At 41.2% G+C, this 23,621-nt stretch overlaps 1 protein-coding gene across 19 annotated transcripts in view; it reads right to left on the reverse strand.

Annotated features, from left to right (window-relative positions):
- Nucleotides 1-23,621, reverse strand: part of Kif16b (kinesin family member 16B) — a 291,124-nt gene that overhangs the window by 121,894 nt on the left and 145,609 nt on the right. For all 19 annotated transcript variants that reach the window (XM_087652214.1, XM_087652212.1, XM_087652210.1 and 16 more), the window contains 5 exon segments: nt 22,903-23,022; nt 22,034-22,085; nt 20,286-20,423; nt 5,105-5,187; nt 3,697-3,785 (listed from right to left, as the gene is read on the reverse strand). In XM_087652214.1, coding sequence (XP_087508340.1) covers nt 3,697-3,785; nt 5,105-5,187; nt 20,286-20,423; nt 22,034-22,085; nt 22,903-23,022 — 482 coding nt within the window.

Genomic DNA, 23,621 nt, shown 5'->3' on the forward strand with positions numbered 1-23,621 from the left:
AGGAAGAAGGAAGGTATGATGAAGTATTAAATAATTTCATTTGAATTTGTACCAACAATTACTACATGAATGTGTCTGCTTTTGGAAGCCAGGTGAAGAGGATACATCATGCTCATATCAGAAGCATTCAGAAGCCACCAGCTATAATTCAGCATAAAACACATTCTCATTTGCATTTCCTGTCTGACTTTGTTCACTTTCCCACTTCAAAAGAAAGCATTCCCCTCCTTCCACCACCTTTGTCAAAGATCAGAATATGACCGCGAGATTATTTAAGTAACTTTTTTTCTTGGATTGAACCCATACTACTACTTTGCACAGTATGTATGTCATGCCCAATAATGTTAATGTCCATGCCCAAGAAAATTAAAGAACAAAACACAAACAAGCAAAACCCTAGAGGAGTCAGTTATCTTAGTAAAATTTTAATCTGACTTTGCTAACTTGTTAATAAACAGAGATAACTGGCACTTTGAAATAGAGTAAGACAAGGCTTTCACCTTACTAAGTTTCCAACTAACAAGAAAGATGCTTATGTACTTCTATCACCTGACACCTGAACTCTCTTCTTTGTCTGGCCCATTTCTGGAAAGGTACAACATCTACCCCACAGGCTTACACCCAAGACTGGGGGATCTCCACTTACACCTTAGTTCCTTGATTATACTTCCCTATGTACCTACCTCTGAAGCCCAGACCCACACCACCATTGTCTTTCATTCAGTCTAAATAAACAGCTTTCTCCACAATATCCTGATTCCAGGCCACATTTTCCATAGTAAATGCCCTTCAAGTTACTGCCCCAAGCAAAGGCTTCCCATGTTTGCCCGTGTTCTTGGAAGATACCACTTCCTTCAGTGTCCCACAAGGGCCCACACAAGCTGTCACTAACTGGGCCTCACCATACCTTGTATCACCCTTCTTCCTGTATTTCACTTCCTCTGGTCCACTTTCCACTTCTTATTTTGAAGCATTTAGTTCCCTTCCCTTTTTCTGAACTATTTTCCATCCCACAACTGTCCCTTATGAGTGCCATCTTCACTCTACTCAAGACTTAGATCACAAATCTCTTGTTCTGGAGGTCTTCCCTGACCACTCCGACAAACACTGTCCTAAAGGCATTCACTTCACCTTTTATTTTTCTGACCTTTTAATCATCTACAGGTTGATTCTCCCCTCCAACTAGCATAGACATCAACATTGCCAATACCAAGAGCCTTATCCTAGATCATGTGTGATGGATAGAAGTTCTCAGAAAGAGACTGCTGAAGGATGGACTGCTTCCACAAAGAGTAATAAAACATGGATGCACAAAGGCAGCTATGTGTGCCAAACAGGGCATTGGATGTTGATGAAAGCTGGAATTGCCTGCAGAATGGGAAAATCTGCATGCTGCCTTAGAGGAGCAAGTGTCAGGAAAACAAGGATCAGACCCTGGAACAAGAATAGCTCCTTCAGCACAAGTTCTTTCAGACATATCTGAATCATAGCCACGTCCTGAAGGCCCAACATGTTCTCAAGGTATGGGTCATGACCCCTTTGAGGGTTTGCATATCAGATATTCTATATATCTGATATTTACATTACGATCCGTAACAGTGGTAAAATTACAGTTATGAAAAAGCAACAAAAATAATTTTATGGTCGGCAGCTACCACAACATGAGGAACTGTATTAAAGGGTTATAGCCTTAGGAAGATTGAGAACTACTGCTCTAAAGAGATGTGCGGAGATGTGCTAAGGTTTGCTGAGATGTGTCAAGATGTACTGGTAGTAGGGATGCTGAGTGGGTTCTAGCTAAATTCTTGGTTTTAGACCACAGGAAGTCACTGAAACAACAATTTTGTTTTTATCAATACTGGGAAAAACTAAACTTTTAATCAAACAAAATATATTATCACTTTTAATAGGACTATGTGTTCTCCATTTTGTGAAGGAAACAGAACTGAATGCCATACATATAGACATAAAAGAATGAGAACTAGTGACCTGAGCAGAGACCACTCGTTCATTTTCAGAGCTAACAAAAAAGGCACATTAAGTTTCCAAGTGGTCATAAACTAAAGGGTGCACAGAGGATGCGGATGGTGGTGCTGGGTCTTGGGCTGGAAGCAAATCCAAGCAAAAGTCTTTGAGTAGATGAACAGTGCTCAACAGAAGGGATCACACTACTGAAGCCCGCATCAGTGCTGAGCACCAGCAGATGACATTAACTGATAAAAGCCCGAGTCATTTCTTCTAGCAACTGAGGAAACCAGTGTAAGTTCCTAATTTTTTTTTTTTTTTTTTTTTTTTTTTTTGGGAACTGAGGACCGAACCCAGGGCCTTGCGCTTGCTAGTGGTAGCGCTCTACCACTGAGCTAAATCCCCAACCCCACTGTAAGTTCCTAAGAACCCACATGTATTCAAGCCTTCAGGACTGTCGATTCACTAGCTCTGAGAGGGTTCTAACATTTTAGAGTCTCCCTGATATATGGCTTATTTCAAGACACAATTATTTAATGATTATAACTTTTCTCAGTGAGCATATAACATGAAATTTGAAGAGTTGCATGGTGAAGACAAAGCGCACTGTTTGGGTTAGTAGGAGTGCACAGACCCTGTGGCTCACCAGCTAGCTCTTATCTTTGGCTCATGTAACACAAGATCTGGGCTTTGGTGTGCTGGTATCCACAAGGAACAAAGTGGAGATAAGATTTAAGGCGCTTCCCAGGACAGAGAAGCAACTACTCTTGTAGACATCGGCTTTCTACTACAGGAGTACCAACCAACTGGATCTCAAGGAGCAGTGGGAGGCCGTGGCCATGGAACGAGGGCTGCCAAATGGACTGATGAGGTGAGGACAGGAACGAGGAGTCAAACAGACCTGCACAGCCACAGCTCTAACTCGCAAGCACATGCGCAAGGTCTCCACAGGTAAACCAAGCCACTGTGAGTCTGAGAACTGAGAGGACACAACGCCAGCCACAGAGTAAATGCGAGATGAAGGACAGCTCAGAGACACATGCTGCCCTCACCTCACTCATTCAGCTCTATCATTTTATGTGTAGGACGCATGAACTTCTACAACTTCAGACTGGGGAATACCCAAAAGCATTTCATCTGGCTCCCTGCTTCCAGACGTTTTCATCAACACTGCCATCTTACCGATGAAGTCACCAATGACTTGAACACTGAGGCTGACAACTCAAGGTCACTCAGCTGCTAAGCCCATTTTAAAAACTCCCATTTGTGTCTTAAGCTATCTCCCAATGTCTGAATGTAGTAAAGATGACTCTCCGGGCTATAGGATGGTCTAAGATCAAGGCTGCCTCTGTTATTACAGATAATTTATAAAACAAGATAAAAGCATTTAAGCCAAAGGGATCATGCACTGGGTAATCAAAGTGCCAACTTAAAATATTGGACAGTTATGGAAATGATAATGAAGCTTGTAACCATCTTTGCTAATGCTTATTATGTTGTTAAGCAAAAAAAAAATCAAAGAACATAGTCCCATTTATACTGTGATTATAACTAAGTACAATTATGTACATATAGCACTGGCTGGAAAGGAGCTTGGAAAATGACTGTGGTTGATATGCTGAGGAGGTGCCCTTGCCCAAGTTTTATTGCCATCAATTGACTATAATGAGTTGGCATAATAAATACTATCACAGTACTAATCACAGAAAAGAGATGTTGCTGTTCACTTACCCAGGGTTATACAACATGACTGCGGACAGGTTCTCACAGGACTTTGAGAGGTCGGTCATAGACAAGCTGAAGGAGGACAGGAGGCCACTCTAATAGCAGATACAGGGTAGAATGGTTACCTCGGTGGGTATGAGGAAGCCAGTGCTAGCATTCATTGCCTTCTGCTAGTGACAGGCAATGAGATATGCACTCAGGTGAATGCTTAATATCTTGCCAATGAGGGATAGTTGGGCCTGTATACACTAGAAAACACTTAACAATGGAAATTGAGCAGACATTTCATAACTCAGAAAGCCTCATAGCCACAGTGCATTAAAATTTGGTTAGAAGTTAGAATTCCATCTCTGTTGCCATCTACGGTCACATGTAATGAGTGACAGAGGTAAAGGGAGATAAAGGGGAGGAGAGGGCAAATGGTAAGAACTGCTCTATTTGCTTCCAATGAAAGCTCTTGGCAGACAGGCTTCCCCTATACCGGTATCTCTGGAACCATGCCCAAACAAACTATCTAGAATGGCCCTGGGCAGGAAGGGCAAGAAGGTTGACTGGCTGGATCAGTCCTGGACTAGGCTGAGGGGTGTAGCTTTGTTCTCCTTTTCTATCAAAGGTCTTGCCAGTCAACTGAGGCCTATGTTCCAACTACCGAGTGACCCAGCACCTTATGCCACTACTTACTATAAGGGCTTTGACTGGCAAGACCTTGCAGGTCAGGGCTGTGGACTGGTTGCCCACCTGTCCTAAGGGTGTTACAGACAGCCTGTCTTGGTCTAATTCCTACTCTGCTAGCTGTGGGGTGATAACAGCTGCTGTACAGATAAAAGGGCAGAGTCTTGGCTTAAGTTCAACATCGTTCCTAGATCATGAAAATGCAAACTGCAGTTCTTAGTGTCTTCAGGAGTCTAAGGAGAGGACATGGTGTAGACTTCTTTCCTTCTCAATCACTGTTCCTCTCTTTCTGTGGGCTTCAGCCATCTTCCACCATCATGCGCTATGAAACCTCTAAATGGCCCTATCTAACCAAGCCAATCTCTTTCAATGGTCCTACTCCCCCACACCCCCACCCCTGACTTGGCCTGCTACCAAGGGGAAAAACCCAATTTACTGTGGTTGACCTGAAATAAGAGTGATTCAGTTCTAAGTTACTTAGACAGATTCTGGTAGATGTGAGTCACTGCTCACTTTAATGCCACACAATGCCTGGCTCCTCTGGGGATGTGCACACTAGAAAGAAGGTTCTAGAAGGAACAGCTGTTTCTTGTGCACCCTGGATTCCATTACTGGTCAGGAAGTAACGTGCCTAGAACTGAGCTGTTACAGAACTTCCTTGACAGAGGCTTTATCTCAGAAGGTGAAGTGGTAGACCCAGGAGGATACCCTCCCCGAACCTGGGCCAGCCCCCAAGCCTCACCTTCCTCTTCTCCCTAAGTTTGGCAGCTTCCTTCGGATGGTTAAAGCGGAACATGTTGGTTCTTCCCAAGAGTATCACAGCACCTAGAACACACAAGAACAGCAACAGTGAATGGAAGGAAATGTGACATCAGTGGTAGGCAACAGCAGAGCACGGAGTTCTTCTTCTAATGCATTTGAAAATGATGAGGGGCTTCAGTCTCAAAGGCCCACCCATGAAAGCTAATTTTAAACCTGCATGTACTTTTGTTTTTATAGCTGGGTGTCACGATATTCACAACAACTTAGGCAGAAGTGATGTATCTAAGCATTGTAACCTATTATGAGATTTTAAACTTAATACACAGATAATTATACTTGTGATTGTTTGGAAGAAAAAACCCTCTACATCTCTAAAGAGGTGTAACATCAAGCAAAACATGTGATCATGAACATAGGAAATGTTTATCAATGCTTACATAAGTAGATACTCAAAGAAAAGCAGATTTATAAGAAACGTAGTAGAGCTGGCAGAGAACAAATTCCTACTGCTAAAAACTGTTAGAATCAGGGGGCTATGCTGCTTCCTGTCACTAACCCTGTAAAAATGTAATGTCTGTATTAGATACTCAGGAAAGGATCCTGGCCACAGTCTTCATTCAGTACCAAATGCTCAGTGGACAAGGGAAGTCCAGGCCAATGCTCAAGAATGACCAAGCCTAGGAGGAGGGGTCAGCTCAAATAAGCAATAATTTCTAAAGTCAGACTTGCCCAGTTCCAGACTTGTCCATGTCAGCTGTGGAAGGCAGTGAGCTCCCTGGCCTCAAAGGTAATTAAGAGAAGTGATGTTAAACACAAGACTCGTGGTCTTGTCCATGCTGGAGCAATTATATTACCTTATGACAGAACATAGTGTTCAGAATTTGGCCTGAAAAAGACAAGGCCCATGCTCTGGAGTCGGCCATCAAGAGCAATGACTGTACAACAGTCTAGCATCAAAGTACCAAGCACAGAGTGGAGTAGCTAGAAGCAGACTTATGCCCCAAAGGCCAAGGCTGGTTTCACTGGAATCCAGGAGACAGAAAAGAGCAGGGCTGTGGGGACCACTGGGAAGTTTGAGCTGCAAACAGGAGACTAGCCACCTCTGTTCAAATCTAGCCAAAGGATGTTAGAAACAACAGACATGCTGTGGGCACCTGGCGTACTGAAGGAAAGACAGACCAGAGTTCCCAATCTAGAGGTCAGTGATGAAGGCCAACGCACAGTGTTTGTATTTCCCACAGAAAATGTCAAAAGGAAAAATACTAATTGTGAAGTTAAAAACTTAGAAAATTTCAAAAAACACTCAAGTATCTTTCTAACCTCCCTTGAAAAGTCAGAAGCATGTTGAGGGAACAGTATCAACAGATCCTTAAAGCCCTTGGTGCAAGTCCTGGAGCTGCTGCTGACTAAGCACAAACAATGGCCACTTGCTTAGGTGTGGTCTTGGCCTGGACCTGACGGGGCATCACAAGCCCAGACATATACATACCCTGGAGCTTTAGCGAGGATCCTACTACCCCACTTCTGCTGCCACCTACTCAGTCCACTGTCTGAGAGATCTCAGGAGTTTCAAATCCATACAATTAACCACTGAGGTTCAGACACAAGGCACTGGGACAACCTTGAAGAACTGGGTTCGGTGGAAGTCATTATTTCACAGGGAATGCAGTCAACATGAAGAGAAGACAGTTTTAGGAGACTCACAAAGGCAGTAGGCATTTTCCTCACTAACAATCTCCTCATAGAAACTGACACCTGAGTCTACCACTACTGTAATTAAGAAAGGTGTTTTCCATCCTTTTACTACCAAGTCTCAGAGCTTTGTCTCTTATAGAAAGTCATACTCTAAGCAGTCATGTCTAGGAAGTATGTACATTTAATATGCTTAAGTTACATTAGAGATTAAAAAGGCCATCAAATTCCAGGTGTTAATTACACCTAATCCAACTCCTTTTTTCCTTCTGTTAATCAAATGCCTAGTGAAGCAAGTTGAAAATTGTTAAAATACGCTAATGGAAAAATAGAATAGTATCTCAGAGACACATTTCAACTCACATTAAGTCACCAAAAATAATCCAGCTACCTATGTTATTTGCATGCAGTTAAAAGCACTTTCAGGACTTATGAACAAGAGCAAAACTATCCATGACAATTCATTATTTCCATTTAGATGTGTGTCAAGAGCCTGGCCTATACAATGGACCCCATTAACAGCCTCCTTCTACGGCTCACTTTCATTCAAGAAATACTGAATCAAAAATATGTGCCATGCTTATATGATAGTTCTGTTAATTTGTGTAGCCAGCAAATACACAAATGAACATTTCCTGTATGCTAGTCATCATGATAAACACTAGGGACACAGAACTGGAAAGAGCAAACATATGCCTTGCCTTTCAGAGCATAACCAGTAAACAGAGAGGGTAAAGGAATGAAAAGCTTCCCACAAAGTAAAGGAACCAGGCTGAACAAAGGAAAGAGGTCCTCGAGGAGAGGACTGATGAGGACAAACTTTAATGGCATGGGGACATAGTATATTGGTAGAGGGCTTGGCTGTCAGGCACCAGGCCCTAGATTTGATGCCCAGTATCAAAACTTTAATCAATTAAAAAGAAGTGCTAGAGATGAGTTTTGAGAAACATATATAAAGGTTCTGCAGTGGAGATTAGGTCTCCAAGGACAAAGGGATAACAAGGAGCCTTTTTAACATAGCAAAGCAGAGCTGACCTCGAGATTCTCCCAGCATTGCTCAGTCCCTACCTGTTATAGGGCTGGCAAACCCTGCCACCTAGGCTGAATTCTACAGCCCAGGGACTGGGCTGCCCTTCCCACAGAGGCTCTTCCCTATATAATCCAGACATTTTGGGTACACCCAGATCTTGGTCTCTTGGTTCTCCCCTCTCCTGTCCTCACTCTCCTCACATGGCCAGGCTCAGAGCTGTGTTCACTCTGCACTCTCTATGATGTTTCTGCCTCTAGCTATGCTCTCCCTAATATCTACAATAAACTTTCTCCTCCATCATACCCAGAAGTAGTCAAGTACACCTTTTTTTGTCATTCAGCAGGAAAAGAGAGAAGAGAAGATAGCTAGAGACTGGCAAACAGGCATGTGGATATGACAGAGGGAATAAGGGACGTCACTGTACAAGATAAAGCTTAGGAGGGAAAGGGCCCCTCAGTCCTTCAGAAGAGAGTGGGAAAGCCATCTGTCTTACACAGATGTGGGAGAAAAGCACTATTCAGAAAGATAACTTTTGCAGCTGACAGAAGAATGGCAAAAACGTTAGGAGGCAACAGAGATGAGCTTCAGGAGTCTAGAGGAAGGCACTTCAGGACTGGGAGAGGCGATGTAGGAGAAGAGTAAAGAATCTGGAAGCCATTTAGGAGATAGAAGCAATAGAATTCAATGAAGGGCACATCCAGGCAAGAAGGCTGAGGAAGAAGGCTCTAGCATGTAGACTGACTAACCAGTTAGAATGCTAGCCACATAGGCTCATAGCACTTGGAAAAGAACCATAGTAATGTGGTAGAATAGACCATGAGTTCAGTTAGCTTTAGAATAATGACGTTAAAACATCTTTAGCAAATTAAAAACACACAGCCTGATGATCTAGAAGGCCTGAGGCTTCCTTATGATATGTACATATATGTTTATGCTTATAGAAATGTATGAGGACACACACCATCCATGTATGCATATGTGTGTGTGTGTGCATGCGCACGCATGCATGGAAAGACACTATGCACATGAATATGCAATATCTATATTCCATCTATCTATCTATCTATCTATCTACCTACCTACCTACCTACCAACATACCTACCTACCTTCCTATCTACCTACCTACCTATCTTGAAGCCTGCCCCCGAGTGACAAACTTCCTCTAACAAGGACATACCTCCCAAAGTGCAATTTCCTATGGACCTATGGGGACCATTTTCGTTCAAACCATCATACTATCTTAGAGTTTTCTCTACTAAATCAAGCCACTGATGGGAAAATGCCACTCAAGTAAAGAGGAAGGAAACAAATAGATGAGGAGGGAAAGGAAGGGGAGGAGAGGAGAGACCTGGAGGGAAACTAGCTTTTAACAGATATATGATAGATAGATAGATAGATAGATAGATAGATAGATAGATAGATAGATGGATGGATGGATGGATGGATGGATGGATGGATGGATAGATAGATAGATAGATAGATAGATAGATAGATAGATAGATAGATAGATAGATAGATGTAGGTAGGTAGATAGATAGAATATAGATATTATATATTTGTGTGCACCTAATGTCTTTCCATGTGTATACACACACACAGGCATGCAGGGCAGGGCAAGGCAAGGGAGATTGAACTCTTAAAACAATAATGAGAAAGCAGGAGCTAAGGGGGAATCACCAGTGCAGAATGCTTCAAGAGAGGCTAAAATGGATACTAGAAATTACCAGTGGGTGCTGTTTAGAGGAAAGGTGTAGGAGTGGAGGTCAAAGCAAGAAAGGAAGATCTGGGGAGACAGGAGACATAAAGGATACATATTTACCAAGTACACACAGGGTCTTACAGACTTCTGTGGCAGGAAAGTCAGGCTAGAAAAAGAGGCATGGAGATGAACATGAAACCCAGTGGCAGACTGTCTGGACCCTCCTGTGCCCAACCAGGGCCATGTGTGCCAAAAACAGAGCTCAGGGCAGGCAGGGGTGGCTGAGAAAGTCAATGACCTAAGAAGGATCTTGACCACCTGTGGAGCCTGTGAGTCTCAGATCTACTCTGCTTCTCTAGCTGTGCCCTGCTCCATCTCCAAAACTGCCCCTGTCTATACAGTCGCCATTCACCACTGTCTGTGTATCCCTTTCTGTTCCAGGACACAGGAACTTGGAAATCTCATTGGTTGCCCTCTGGACCTAGATCAGACATATAGCATGTTAATAAACAAAAGGTGAAATGGGTTCAATGACATAGTTTTGACTTATTAAAAGGAAACTCATGAATACACTAAGAAGGCAATAAGCCAGGTATAGCAAAGCGTGGAATGATGGGTGGACGCACAGACATGAGACTGGCCATCGATGTAACATTCAGATGATGGTTGGGAATATAGCTCAATGTGCAAAATGACTGCTGTGTAGGCAGGAGGACCTGAGCTTGGATCACCAGAACCTGTGTAAACATCCAAGCCTGGTGCTTCCCCTGTGTCCCTAGCAGTGGGGAAGGCATGGAGGAAAGTAGAATGGGGCCAAATCACTAATCTCCAGATTCACTGAGAGACCTTGTCTCAAAAAATAAGGCAGATAAGATTTGAGGAAGATACCAGACACTGACCTCTGGCCTTCACACACATTTCCACCGCACTCCCAATACACACACACCCTACACTCCCTCTGACACCAACAATGTCTGCGTGGGACCAAGGAGTAATGGAAAAACTTCTTTGAAATTCAGTGTTCTCATCTACTCATCAGCAGGAAAATTCCTAGCGTTCCTTCACGACCTTAAGTTCTTTTTAACTGTCAATGACTCCTTGCTTGAGGTTAATGTGATTAATCGCAGCAGATGGACTTTCTGTGATACACTTAATTTGTAATTTTGAGAGCATGTCTAAACCTCCCTGAAATATATGATGCCTTCTCTGAGATTACTTCAGAGCCTGTTAAATATCCAAAGACAGACAAATCCCAGACAGTCTTAAAAGGGAATGGAAAGGAAAATGACATTTTCAAAAGGGAGACAAAGCCTTTTGTTTAAAAAAGGTAGAGAGCTTCCTTCATTTAAATCTCTGTGAATGAGAGCTGGTTTCATAGGAGATTTTCTCATTTTAGAATTTCAAGTAAGCTGAAAAAATAAGCATATGTGTGTTTGCAGTGATTCCTAGGGAAGATAGGGACAATAGTTAATATGACAAGTAATTACCCCTCCTTACATTTTAATGAGATTTTTCTAATTCTGCTATGACACAAATAAATGAACTTATTTTTCTGTTAAATGCTGTCATATGAATATTTTAAAGGCAACTGTATAAAAGACCTTATTTTGAGTTATAGCTGATACAAGCACATGAAACATTTGTGGTCCCAAGATGCACAGTCCAAGGTAACAGGAGCTGAGGGGCTTGAGACAATAAAACCAGGATCCTGCTTCAGGGCTCCTGATTTTACATTTTAAATCATTTAAAAACTGCCCCCACCCCCATCCCACCTAACACACATAGAGGCTGCATTCCTAAAGGATACTTGGTCGAAGAGGTTTCATTTGAGTTGTGATGGGCAAAGAATCCAGACTCATAGAGTACCATATACTGCTTTGAAAGGTCGCTGGGCAAGAAGTCTGGGTAACAAAGGGCTGGGACATTCTGGTTTTGTTGTCTGATTATAGGAGGAAGAAACTGCTTATAAGTACTTTCTCTGTGATTTAAAGATTTAAAATAGCTTAAAAATCTCACATTGAAATGAATGTCAATGTTAGCACCATTTTGGGATCATGATAGAATCTAATCTTCAATAACATGTACCAATACATAAGAGCAGATTAAGTTGCATGTCCTAGGACTTTACACTCTTAATAATGGTTATTACTTTAGGCACAGGGATTACAGTAATTCTGTCTCAAAAATGGCTTTGGGAAGTGAGATGAGAAAGACAGAAGTTAAAGGGGATGGGCAGTTTTAAGCAGACTCTGAAAACAAATTCAGACAAGACCTGAGGGTGACTTGACTAGCTTGGGCATGACAGATAGGCACTGAGTATCAATGTCAAACTGCAGCAGATGTCACGACCAGAGCAGCCATTAGGCCACTAGTTTTTGTGATTGTAACAAATGTATATGACACTTTACCAGAAAGCCACACAGGCCTTGACACCTTCCTTATAAGTGTTCACATTCCAAATTCGGAGGGGAGGCATAACTTCCTGCTTTCGATGAATCACTTTACCCTTCAGTTTTTTCACAGTAAAATTAAAATTGAAAGCTTAGATTTTGGGTCTCTGGACAAGAAAGGAAATTGATTTTCCGTCTTTGCTATTGACATTCCCAGTCAAATAACCACCAAGGATTATTTGATGATCTGTGTATGAACTGAGTGAAGAGCTTTTAAATCTTCAAGATGTACCAGTCACTCTTCCCCATAAAATCCTAGAAGTGTGCATGAGTGAGATAGGCTAATATTTTTATTTTTAAAATGTCATGGGGGAAACAGTGTTTCCTATATGGGGCACGTTGGTCCTTCCCAAAGAAAATGTGCATTGAGCATGGAATAATTCAAGATCAATACAAAATTGCTGAAGAAGGACTGCTGGGCTATCTCAAGCTCATCAAGGCTTGCCTGTCTTATGGTGCAATTTTCCACAACTGGAGTCGCATGTCACAGACGCCTTGCCATGAATGAGGAGTTCTGTGTAGCTGCTGGAGTATCCTGAGAATGACCACTATGTCTACAACTGATGGAAAGACTGCCATAAAGGCAGTAGAGCGAGTTGCAAGTTAAAAAATTGGTGCTTAGTTGACAGACTTAGCTCAAGGTACCAAGGCAGCAGGGAAGGTTCTAAGATCTGTCAAATAAGAGTCACTCATTCTAGAACCTTAGCTGATTTCAATGCAAAACAAACACTAAAAAGAGTGCTTAAAATACAGGCCTATCGTTAACATCAGCAGTGCTTCAAAGCGTTTAACACTGCTATGGAGATTAGAGTGGCTTTGGATGTCAAAGTGCAACCAAACTGACAATGACCACTTTTGTATTCTTGGCTCAGACTAGGAGGAAACTCAAATATGCTTACTGGTATGAAGTAAGAACTCCAGGAGAAACCCTCTGCTTTAGTTTGGAAAGGAAGCCAGAAGGTCCCTGGTTGCAAGTGGAAACAGCAAAAGGTCTCTGGGTTATTGGACCCAGGACAGTGAAGCAGGCTCCCTTGGCTGTATTAACCCTCTTGGTAGCCTTTAGACTCTTTGCCCTGGATATAGATAGATATAAATACTCAATGTAGAAGAAAGAGTGGAGGAGCTGGAGAGATGGCTCTGCAGTTAAGAGCATTGACCTCTCTCTTCCAGAGGTCCTGAGTTCAATTCCCAGCAACCACATGGTAGTTCACAACCATCTGTAGGAGATCTGATGACCACTTTTGGTGTGTTTGAAGACAGTAACACTGTTTTCATACATAAAATAAATCTTAAAAAAAAAAAAAACAAAAAACGAAAGAGTAGAATCAAGAAAGCTCCAATTTCCATTTGGAGGAGAGAAACAGGAGGAACAAAGAAAAAAAAAACTAAAGTATTTGGGACGCAGTAGGAATTCCAAGATTCAGCACCACATGTGCACACAAAGCCCCAGGCCTCAGTAGCTTGTTCAGCCTAGAGATTAGCCAAGAGCAAAGATCTGCTCAGGGACCTGGCCAGCCAGTGGTGGCAGAGTCACTGCTATGTGGACTAGCAATGCAGTGGCTTTGACACTGAGTCAGTATGGGGGCTACAGCACAGTCTGTACAGCTGAGGCTCTTCTCGCTTAGGCAGGAGGCCAATGAGGGAACATGTGAGAATTAGATGAAACTTACTGTCCCATAAGGAAATGCTCAGAAGTTTCCAGGTTCAAACCATCATTGTTAACAAAGGAAAAACCAGGAAGATGCCAGTGAGCAAGTAAGACGATTAATTCAAGGTACTTCTGACACAACAAAGATGTTGATAAAGACTCTGAGTTATCAATTATAAACATGTTTGAACAAGTATTTTGACTTTAAAACCATCAGAAAAATTAAAAGTTCAACAAAAGACAAAACATGAAAAAAAAAATTAAACATTGCCACCAAGAATCACAACAAGCAAAAGCCTTGTGGGAAGAGCCTCACAGGTCACAGACATAGAGGAAATCTCAAACTAAAGACAGTAAATAGAGCATCAAAAGACTGTGACACAAAAAATGAAGTATCTAATTTTTATGGGATTAGAGACATAAAGGAAAGAGAAGTGTGCATGATAGGGGGAAATGTTTTTACACAAACAGCAGCAGCAAACTTTCCAACTGTAAAGACAGAGAGACATCGGTGGATTCAGAAGCTCCGCAAATTCCCAACTGGTAACCATGAAGAAGTCCCTGACAAGACCCACTGTGAAGCCATCTTAGGCAATGTGAAGCTGAAGATGTTGAAAGGATCAGAGAGACTAAAAATTAGATGTGAGTGAACAGGAAAGAAAGTAGAGACAGGTAAACAGTTACTTTTCTACCAATGTCCAGGGTGCCAAGATCTGATTTCAGCAAAACAAGTTTAGTCAGCTGTTCTCACATAGAGGCATGCATCACAGTTACCTCTAGACATAAAGAGCTCCATCACTGGGCCCTCGTCCCCACATCTTTTACAGCAGAGGGTTTAGGAATGTGTAGATCTAGTAAGCTCCTAGGCAATGCTGATGGTACTGCTCTGGCACATACTTGGAAAATCATTCTCTCTTTAAAGATAACTCAGGCTTTGACATCCAAAAATCTGTTGAACTGGCACATATATAAGACATGTGCCCAGTTTTCAGGTCTCTAACACAAGGAAGGCATCTGAAGAGTACTCAGGCCAGTACAGGGGAGTCCACAGGGAACAGACACTGGTATCTTAGACACTTTGTATCATATACAGGTCCTTTGCCTTAGCTGGATCCTGTGGCTCAACCCCCAAAAACCTATTTTCCTTTTCAGTTCCACTAAAAGTCCTCTTTAATTTGTCACTGAACAAACCACAGCAGCCCTCCAGCAGATGAAAATTTTATCAAAGGCTCCTCAGCTCCACTCTGCAGACAATCACCTGTTCCCTCTTTCAGGGTACTTGAATAGATGCAAATATATTTTGGCACTCGAGCATATCACATTCAAATGCACCTAGGTGTGAATTTCCAAGATGCAGTTTCTATAGCACTTCTAAAATGAGAGATGAATGTTCAAGGGATCTGACAGACCAGCAAGACCAAAAATGTCCACTGATATGAATGTAAAAATTAATTTAACAGTGACCAGTTTTAAAATATATAGTACAGCAAAAAAATAATAATTCAAATAACAATGACTAGTTCCTAGAAGTTCCAAGGCAATGCTGAAATACTTCCTGAATTACAACACGCTTGATTATTGTGCTATTTCTTACTAAGTAGATATATGGCGGCCAGGGTCGAGGACTTAGAGACTTAGACTAAGAAAAGCTGAGGTCTATGAATAAGACATCATGGTAACATTTGTAATTTCTTCTTTTCATTAATCCATTTTTTGGAGTTCAGGGGACCTGAGCTCTAGGTACACATTAAGAGAAGAGTATGTTTATATACGAAGAGGAAGGGAAAGGTATCTTATACCACGTATTAGATAATACACAGCTCGTGTTCACAGTTCTAGCAAACATTCTTCATGTTAATGACAATGCTAACTGATTAAAAACCTTTCCTATTTGTGTTGTGTGTGTGTGTGTATGTGTGTATGTGTAGTATTAGGGGGATATGCTATATGAGAAAAGACAGTTTACTGACACAAGTTGAAAAGAAGAAAGGACAGGTAGCAATGAATATCCTAGTAAGAGCACCAGTGGAAGGGGAAGCCCTGGGACCTGCTAAGACTGAACCCCCAGTGAACTAGACTATGCGGGGAGGGTGGCAATGGGGGGAGGTTTGGGAGGGGAACACCCACAAGGAAGGGGAGGGGGGAGGGTGATGTCTGTCCGGAAACCGGGAAAGGGAATAACACTTGAAATGTATATAAGAAATACTCAAGATAATAAAAAAAAATAAAAAATAAAAAAAATAAAAAAAGAAAAGAAGAAAGGAAGAAAACACTCCTGCCCCTAATGGCAAATTTAAACAAATCTATTAGCTGGTATTCGCATGTGTTAAGTGATTTAGATAAGGAAGTTGTAATTACTACTTGTGCTTTTTTAATGGCATAGCCTAGCACATTTCCAAATGGAAGTAATTTCCCAATGAAGAGACAGCTGAATGCCAAATATCAGCAACAAGCTGGAAACTGATGGTGGATAAGGGAGGGTGCCCTGAGTGGCACAGGATGAGCCTAAGGTTCAGGCAAGAAAGAGCAATGTGGACAGATGTCACTGGGATGTGGGTTGACACTCATCTGTGTTTTCTGTCCTAAAACCTTTTCCTTCTAAAAGCAAGGAACAGTTTCAAAACTATTTCTTCTGCTATATCCTTCATGGATCCAACTGATAGTTTATATAACAGGCCAATTCTGAGGACTAAGAAACAATGGCCAGGAAGAATGGTAAAACCAGTAACCACTACAGTAAGCCAGAGACTGAACTTAGAACAACAGATGTGGGAAACCAAAGTGCCTGCACTTCGTGGTCTTCGGGGTTACGGATAGAACCTATGCCTAGCTTGGGAAGCCACAATGATTTAACAGCATATACAAGTCAAGGCTTGAGAGGGTGAAAGCGTGAGTAATAATAAGGGATAATGAATGGTCTGCTACAATTGTTTTTCAAATATTCTGCGTTAATACAGCAGCTGTCCATTATTCCAAGACCCATCTCCAAGAAGCTTGGTTGCCAAGAGTTAATTCAAAGCACTTGCCTTTGCAAAACTTACCTAAGCAGGACATGCAGAAGGGCTCTACAGAACTGCTTTTAAAAAGCTGCCTCATGGGCAAAGCCAAGACAGGCTCTAGTACAAAAATAGTGTTTTATTTAGTCCTGCTCCCCACTTATTGTGTTTTTAATGAAATCCATTTTTGGTTTACTCTTTACTATAGGATTTTTAAAAATTAAGCCTTTATTGAGTTAGCTTATGATCCTCATATACAAATGCTGAATTTGGCCTCCTTCCTCTCCGGCAGTGAGGATGATCTGGAAGGAGGAACGTATCAGTCCTCTACACTTCTTTTTATTTTCACTGCACATACTCAACACAACTCCAATTTATCACATCACTTTGTATTTTAAAAACAGGTTCCAGTTGTCACTTTAACAATCCTCAAACATCAAATGAGCCACAGGAGAAAATTTTAATCCTTAATTATGAAGGACTGAAGCTGTTTTACGTTCGGTAAGATACACAGGATATATGCTAAAGAAAGAAAGGCAAAGTGAAAAAAGTTGTCATCTTCTTCCTCTGATTTAATGCCTTCATCTTGCCATCTAACACTCCCCTGCACTGGCACTTATTAATGGCATTTCTACTCTAAGGACAACACTCCAATTCAAGCCGCTCAGCAGAATGCCAGAAGAACTCAAGCCCACCAGATCTGAACATCATGGTACCATGATAAATTAAGAATTAAGAATTAAGAATTAAGAATTAAGAATTAAGAATTAAGAATTAAGGACACTTCACAGTGTTGCAGGCTATTTGATCTTACTGAGAATCCCAAGACTGAGCTATTTACTGGAAAACCTGTTTCTAGTTGTGGTGTGGTTCAGCCTTAGCACACCTTTAAGCCTTCTGGCTGGAATACAGACAAACCCTGACTGCACACCTTTAATCTCAAACAATGAAGATAAAGTTAATTTATAGAAGGAAGCACCATGTTTTAGAATGACTTCTAACTGTGGGACAAAGTGATGAATTAGAGAAAGATTTGACAGAATGACTCAGAGATAGGATTAACCCAACTCACAGGAGAAAAGACAGGGAGGAGAGGTGACATAAGAGAGCAATGCAGAGAGAGAGGAGGCAGTGTTACTGGCACAGTTATAGAGTAACAGGTTGCAGAGAGAAAACAAGCTACACACAGGTGAAGACAGAATGAGCCAACAAATGAAAAGCAGCCAGAATATTAGAAAATATTGTGAAAGTTAGTATGAGGCCAAGCAGAGCAATTCAGTCAGAGGCCAAAAGAGAAGCCAGACTGAGTCAGTCACCTTAGAGAGGAGTTTGAAAAAGAATGGTTGAGTCAAACCAGCCAGCCAGAGTTCAGAAAGAAGAAAAAGGGTGAGCTAATTCAGTAGTAAGTCTCAGAGGATGAAAATAAGGCCTATATAAGATTTTAGGGAAGCTAGAAGCTCAGCCTAGGTTAGCAGATGGACAAAGTAAGCTTCAGAGATGACAACTATTACAGGAGAATTTATATATATATATATATATATATATATATATATATATATATATATATATATAATTTTACACTGCAGGGAAGAAAAGTCCTGTAATCAGCATTCAATGTCAATTTACTTCTATGGCTCTCTTAGCAAAAGTCACATCTGAGATAAGAAAAATCAAAAGTTTAGTTCTAATATGACCACTACCCAAAACAGGCATACTTTAAACTGAGTTATCCAGTTAGGTAGGAGAAGTGAATAGGCAAGTAAGCAAGTGTGTAAGTAAATAAATAGATTCATGTGAGACATTAGTAACATTTATTATTCAAACCACAAAAGAGTTAGAGACATAATTACAGCCATGTAAAGAATTTCAGAAAGCTCAATAAACTAGCAATCCTTCTTTCCTGGGCAGCAGAGAGGCAAGGTCACCCAGAGTTAGATGTTAAGCTCTAGGCAGAGCTCACATTGGAGAGTACTCTTTTAAGAACTCGGCAGTTCCAAGAAAATACAAGGTAAGTTTAGAATATCTTGCTTAGAAAGTAAGCCAATGTTTGCAAAACAATGTCAAGCCAAAAGACCTAGAAGCCACCTTGAAGGAATTCACACTGGCCAAATCTGAAACAATTTGAATGTTCAAAATAAATAACGGCCAAATAGCAGATATTAAATACAGTGCTAAATTATGTGACTCTGCTCGTGTAAATGTATAAAGGCACAAACATCAAGAAGAAAAAGCTTTTCCACACACTCAAAATTCAATTGACAAATGCAAAAGAAATGATAAGAAAATTATCTTTTTGTAACCAACAAAATAATAATTTTCAGCAAGATTTAAAAAAATAGTTTCTGAATCAGTGAATCAACTACGACAAAGGATAGAACATTGATAATCAGAGCACCTTCCCAGCACATTTATCTAAAACCAAAGCCAGGGGAAGAAACTTCACAGAGAAAAGGCAGAGGAAAGGAAGGTCCACCTTTACCAGGGAAACAAAGTGAGCAGCATCAGCAGCAAACAGATAGAAATCTGGGGTGGAAGAGGAGAAAAGTACAGCACTGTCAGAAATGCATCATACAGAGAGTCCAAGTCACTCAGTGGGAGAGAGAGCCCTTGCCTAGTGTGCCCAAAGTCTGACCTCAGCACTGCCGGCAAACAAACTGCATGACATCAGTGTAATTATGGAAAAGACCAGAGAAAGCCTATATTTAAGACATACTGCAGTATATCTGATGCATTCTTTTCAATGTTGTAAGAGTCCAGGAAAGAACAAGGATGGGGTCCAGACTAAAAAGGCTAGAGATGTGGCCGACCATGGCATGCACACTCAATGCTGATCTATGAGGGCAGGTGGCCAAACTTGAATGGAGTCTGAGGCTAACCATCAGTTTTCTAATTGAGTAGCTGTACTGAAGATGTTTGGAGAACCTCCCTAGTGGAGGGAATATACACTGATGTATTCAAAGAATATTGGACCCTGTCACAATCTGAACCCCAGATGTCCGGCAGAGGCCATGTGCTAAATGTTGTCTCCTGAGTTTGCAGCAGTTGGGACCTGCAAGAGGTGCAGTCTCCTAAAAGATCTTTAGAGAGTTCTGGTGCACTTCTCTCTTGCCTTTTGTTTTCTGGCCACAAGGTAAAGAGTTTAGCCCACCAGAGGCTCAAAGCCAAGCAACCAAACCTTCTTTTCTCTTAGCAACTTAGTTTCAGAGAAAAAAAGCAGGTTGACATGTATATTTACTTTAACATGGCTCTATAATTAAGTTCTGTACTGATCTTGACACTTTTTTAAATAGTACTGCAGTTGTTTTGCATATAATTGGACCTACTTATTAGAAGGACATAAACATTACAAATAAAATATTAAAGGAAATTACCGTATTACATTTTTTACTTGTAAAGAGTACTCTTTAACTTTAAAAATCCTCTAATGCTTAATCTTCCTAACAATTGTAAATATTCATAAATATGTGATGTTCAATTCAACAGACAGTGGGCGTTATAAAGCAGCCTTCCAGCAAGACAGGAAAGGAGACATAATGAAGAGACAGCTTTACCCTCTGGGTCCCTAATCAGTAAAATGCACATGCTTCCCAGTTCCAGCTTGCTGTCTCCATACACACAAAACCTCTGAAAAGCAGAACCAGATACCTTGATTTAGCTGTGTGGCATCCACAATCTGAACACCATTCACAGAGCACTGGGACCCACTCAGGGGTATCAGAGTCACAGTTCCCCCAGCATTCTCAAAGACACAATGCTCACTTTCCAAGTCAAGGCCATGAAGGACTAGGAGAGAAAAACAAAGGAGAAAGTTAGGCTCCACTTTGGTGTATGCTATTATGATTCCCACCTATTTGTTGAATTTCCATTTTGAACACATCTTTTATTTTTCATAGAAGTGCTGTAACATACCTTTTTAGTGAGAAAATTCTAATCTATCAGTCTGTAACATCGAGTGGCAGAGACAAAGAACCACTGACAATCACCTCAAAGAGTCTGGCTCTCTGTTTATAAAAACGTAAGCTGCCATGGCAGCTTCTTCCCAAAGGACAACACAGTTACTAGCTTATTTAACAGAGAACCTCTGCTCACTACTGACAAACTTGCACCAGCCACAGGGAGACACAAGAACGAAAGCATCTGTGGGCGTATAACCCATGAGCACCTCCACACTTACAGATAATGCTTCCCAGAAACAGAAAACAGAGGTATGGCATGGCCCCAAGGAGGTTCTAAGACAGTAGTTCTCAACCTGTGGGTTGCTACACCCTTGGAAAACACAAATACATTGCTATTCATAATAGTAGCAAAATCAGTTATAAAGTAGCAACAAAAATAAATTTATGGTTGGGGTTCACCACAACATGAGAAATAATGAGAGGTCAGTGCATTAGGAAGGTTAAAAACAACTATCCCAGGAGCTTCCAAAGGCTTCGCTGGAGTGCCTACTGCCACAGCCTGTGCAGACTCTGAAACCTCACTGATGGTTATCTGGTCATCTATGACCACCTCTCAGATAAACTAGTTTCTTTAGGAGTAGCTCTCACATTCTCTGCAGAACTGCAACAATGGATGTCTCTGGTCAAAGACCATTGTCTTTACTAACTGCCATCATACATGGCTACTCCCATAGACAAAGGCATAATTCAAACAAGGGGCTTGATGCCAAAACACATTTAAAAGTACTTGAGTCTAGAGGCATCTGGAATTGATTTTGGCTCTCCCCATCTCTAGGAATACTAAGTGTACACAGAAACATGTGACAAGTGGATCATTAGCATATACTTGATAGAAAAGCAGGTTCCTCACCAGGAACTCTAAACTTACCTTGAAATGGTGTAACTCTTCCCCCAATCACCACTGTGCTCCTCTACACGTTGACACCAACTCAGACCACATTCTCCACCACAGACCTGTCTAAGGGATGCTCAGAACACTAAATGCTGCCATCTGTTCAGGCTGATTGCTAGCTACCTGTATGCCTTGTGAAGACTGGAGAACACCCAGGAAGCCATGCCTTCTGATAAACGCCTGGCATGTGCTCTCATGCTTTGTGTAGAGAACTCTCTAAATCCTGCCTTTTAAAGGACCTGGGATCCTTTATCCATGTCTTCTGGCTCATTTCCATCAATCACGGTGGCAATACAGAGTGACAGGTGTAGAGTGATTTAAACCACTTTACCAGCAGGGTAGAGAATGAACATGAAGTGGCAGAAAGAAGTCATACTTTAATTTTGTTCACTGGGTTAACCATCCTCGATATTCAATTGGGTTGTAATCAAAATTACAGATACACATATAGTGAACAATATGCTTCAACATTTTCTCTAACTATATCAACATCAATCAGGAAAAAGAGATTGTTCATTATCTACGGTTTTTAAAAATAATCTTACCAATATCTTGCTCTGTTGAAGCATCTTCTCTGCCAACGTAAGTCTGACCTTCCTGAGAAGTAAATTCAATAATATTCGTTAGTGAGTGCAGGAGGACATCCTGCTGCTCTACGTCTCATCCTACCTTGATGCAGTCCACTGCCAGGTAACAGAATGAACAAGGTCTCAGGTACACAATGGCCTCAGTGAGTTTAGGGTACTGAATACTGACATGACATCCTTTGAGGTCTGCTAAGTACCAGCACCAATGCAAAAGCAAAGTGCTCAAAAAGTAAAAGCTCTTACAGTCAGCTCAGGGCAGCCATTTCAAGGATGACTCCGATCAGTGGACAAGGGCTTTATTGTGTCCAAAGATGTATGACACAAAACTCAAGACAGTAGGACAATGCCATTCTGAGACTTAGATCAGAGAAAAGCCATTAAAATTGAGGTCACAGAGGCAGCCTTTGATAACTGATAAGGAACTCTGATCTCTAAAACAGTGGGAACTGTTCAGAACCAAGACTGACAGTTTAAGAGGAAGGTATCACATAATTACCGGGCAGAACCCGCAACTATGCACATAGCAAGTCCCAGTTCTTGTTCCTTCCTCAGTTTTCCTACCTTCTTTCCTTATCTTCCTTTTTATGATTCTACAGGAAAGAAACCAAAATGGATGACTCATCATTTAACTTCAGAACTCTATATACACAGGAACTTCAAATACCACTGAATCCCAATGAACTGTAGAAAATCCCCAAAGGCTCAAGGATTTGTTGTATATTCTTTAATAGTTGTATTCATGGCCATAAAGTATTATAATAAACTTGCTACAGTCTAAGGGGAAATTTGGAAACAAAATTAGAATGTTCCACTTAAGCAGTTTCTACCTTCAAGTGATACAAGATGATTCCTGTACTCAGAAGGTCATCATCAATGCCAATCAGGTGAGGCAGCTCAGAGTCCAGAACCACACCAATGCCCTCTTTCCTAAGGGCTAGGGTTTGCTCCTAAAATCAGGAGAGAGAAAAAAAAAGATTATTTGGGGGAAAGACAACTTCATATTAGGTGTGTCTTTAGATATTTGAAGTAAGTAATATTTTACTTCATATAAAAAAAACAGAAAGAAAAATAGATGTTAAAACCTGGCAGGCAGTAGGCAAAGTGAACTTGGAGCATATAAAATGTTCAACATAAAATGAATTAAACTCTTAGTTTGATATATATAACCTTTTCAAAGTCAATCTCAAGGCTCATCTTTTTAGCAAGGACTTTACAATCACCCTCTATAAAGTATCTTTTCTCCCTTCGTCATACCTGCACTTTCTTAATAGCTGGAAGTTTAATTAATTGCCAATTCCTCTCTCTGGTCACCAGGATATACTGAGCATGCTTTTGAGATAGCAGATCCCCAACTAAGTTCTGCAGCTCTGCATCAGAGAAACCCTCAACACTGTATATCATCTTCAAAGGGATTCAGACCTCTCTGCATACTTACACACACATCTAACAGTTTTTCCCACTTCATCCACAGGAGTGGTTTAAATGGAAAATGCTCCCCACCCCACCCCCCAAAAAAAGTCTTAAGTATTTAAACATTTGATCCCCA

Source organism: Rattus norvegicus, chromosome 3, assembly GCF_021556685.1.
Source record: "Rattus norvegicus strain SHRSP/BbbUtx chromosome 3, alternate assembly SHRSP_T2T, whole genome shotgun sequence".
NCBI lineage: Eukaryota > Metazoa > Chordata > Mammalia > Rodentia > Muridae > Rattus > Rattus norvegicus.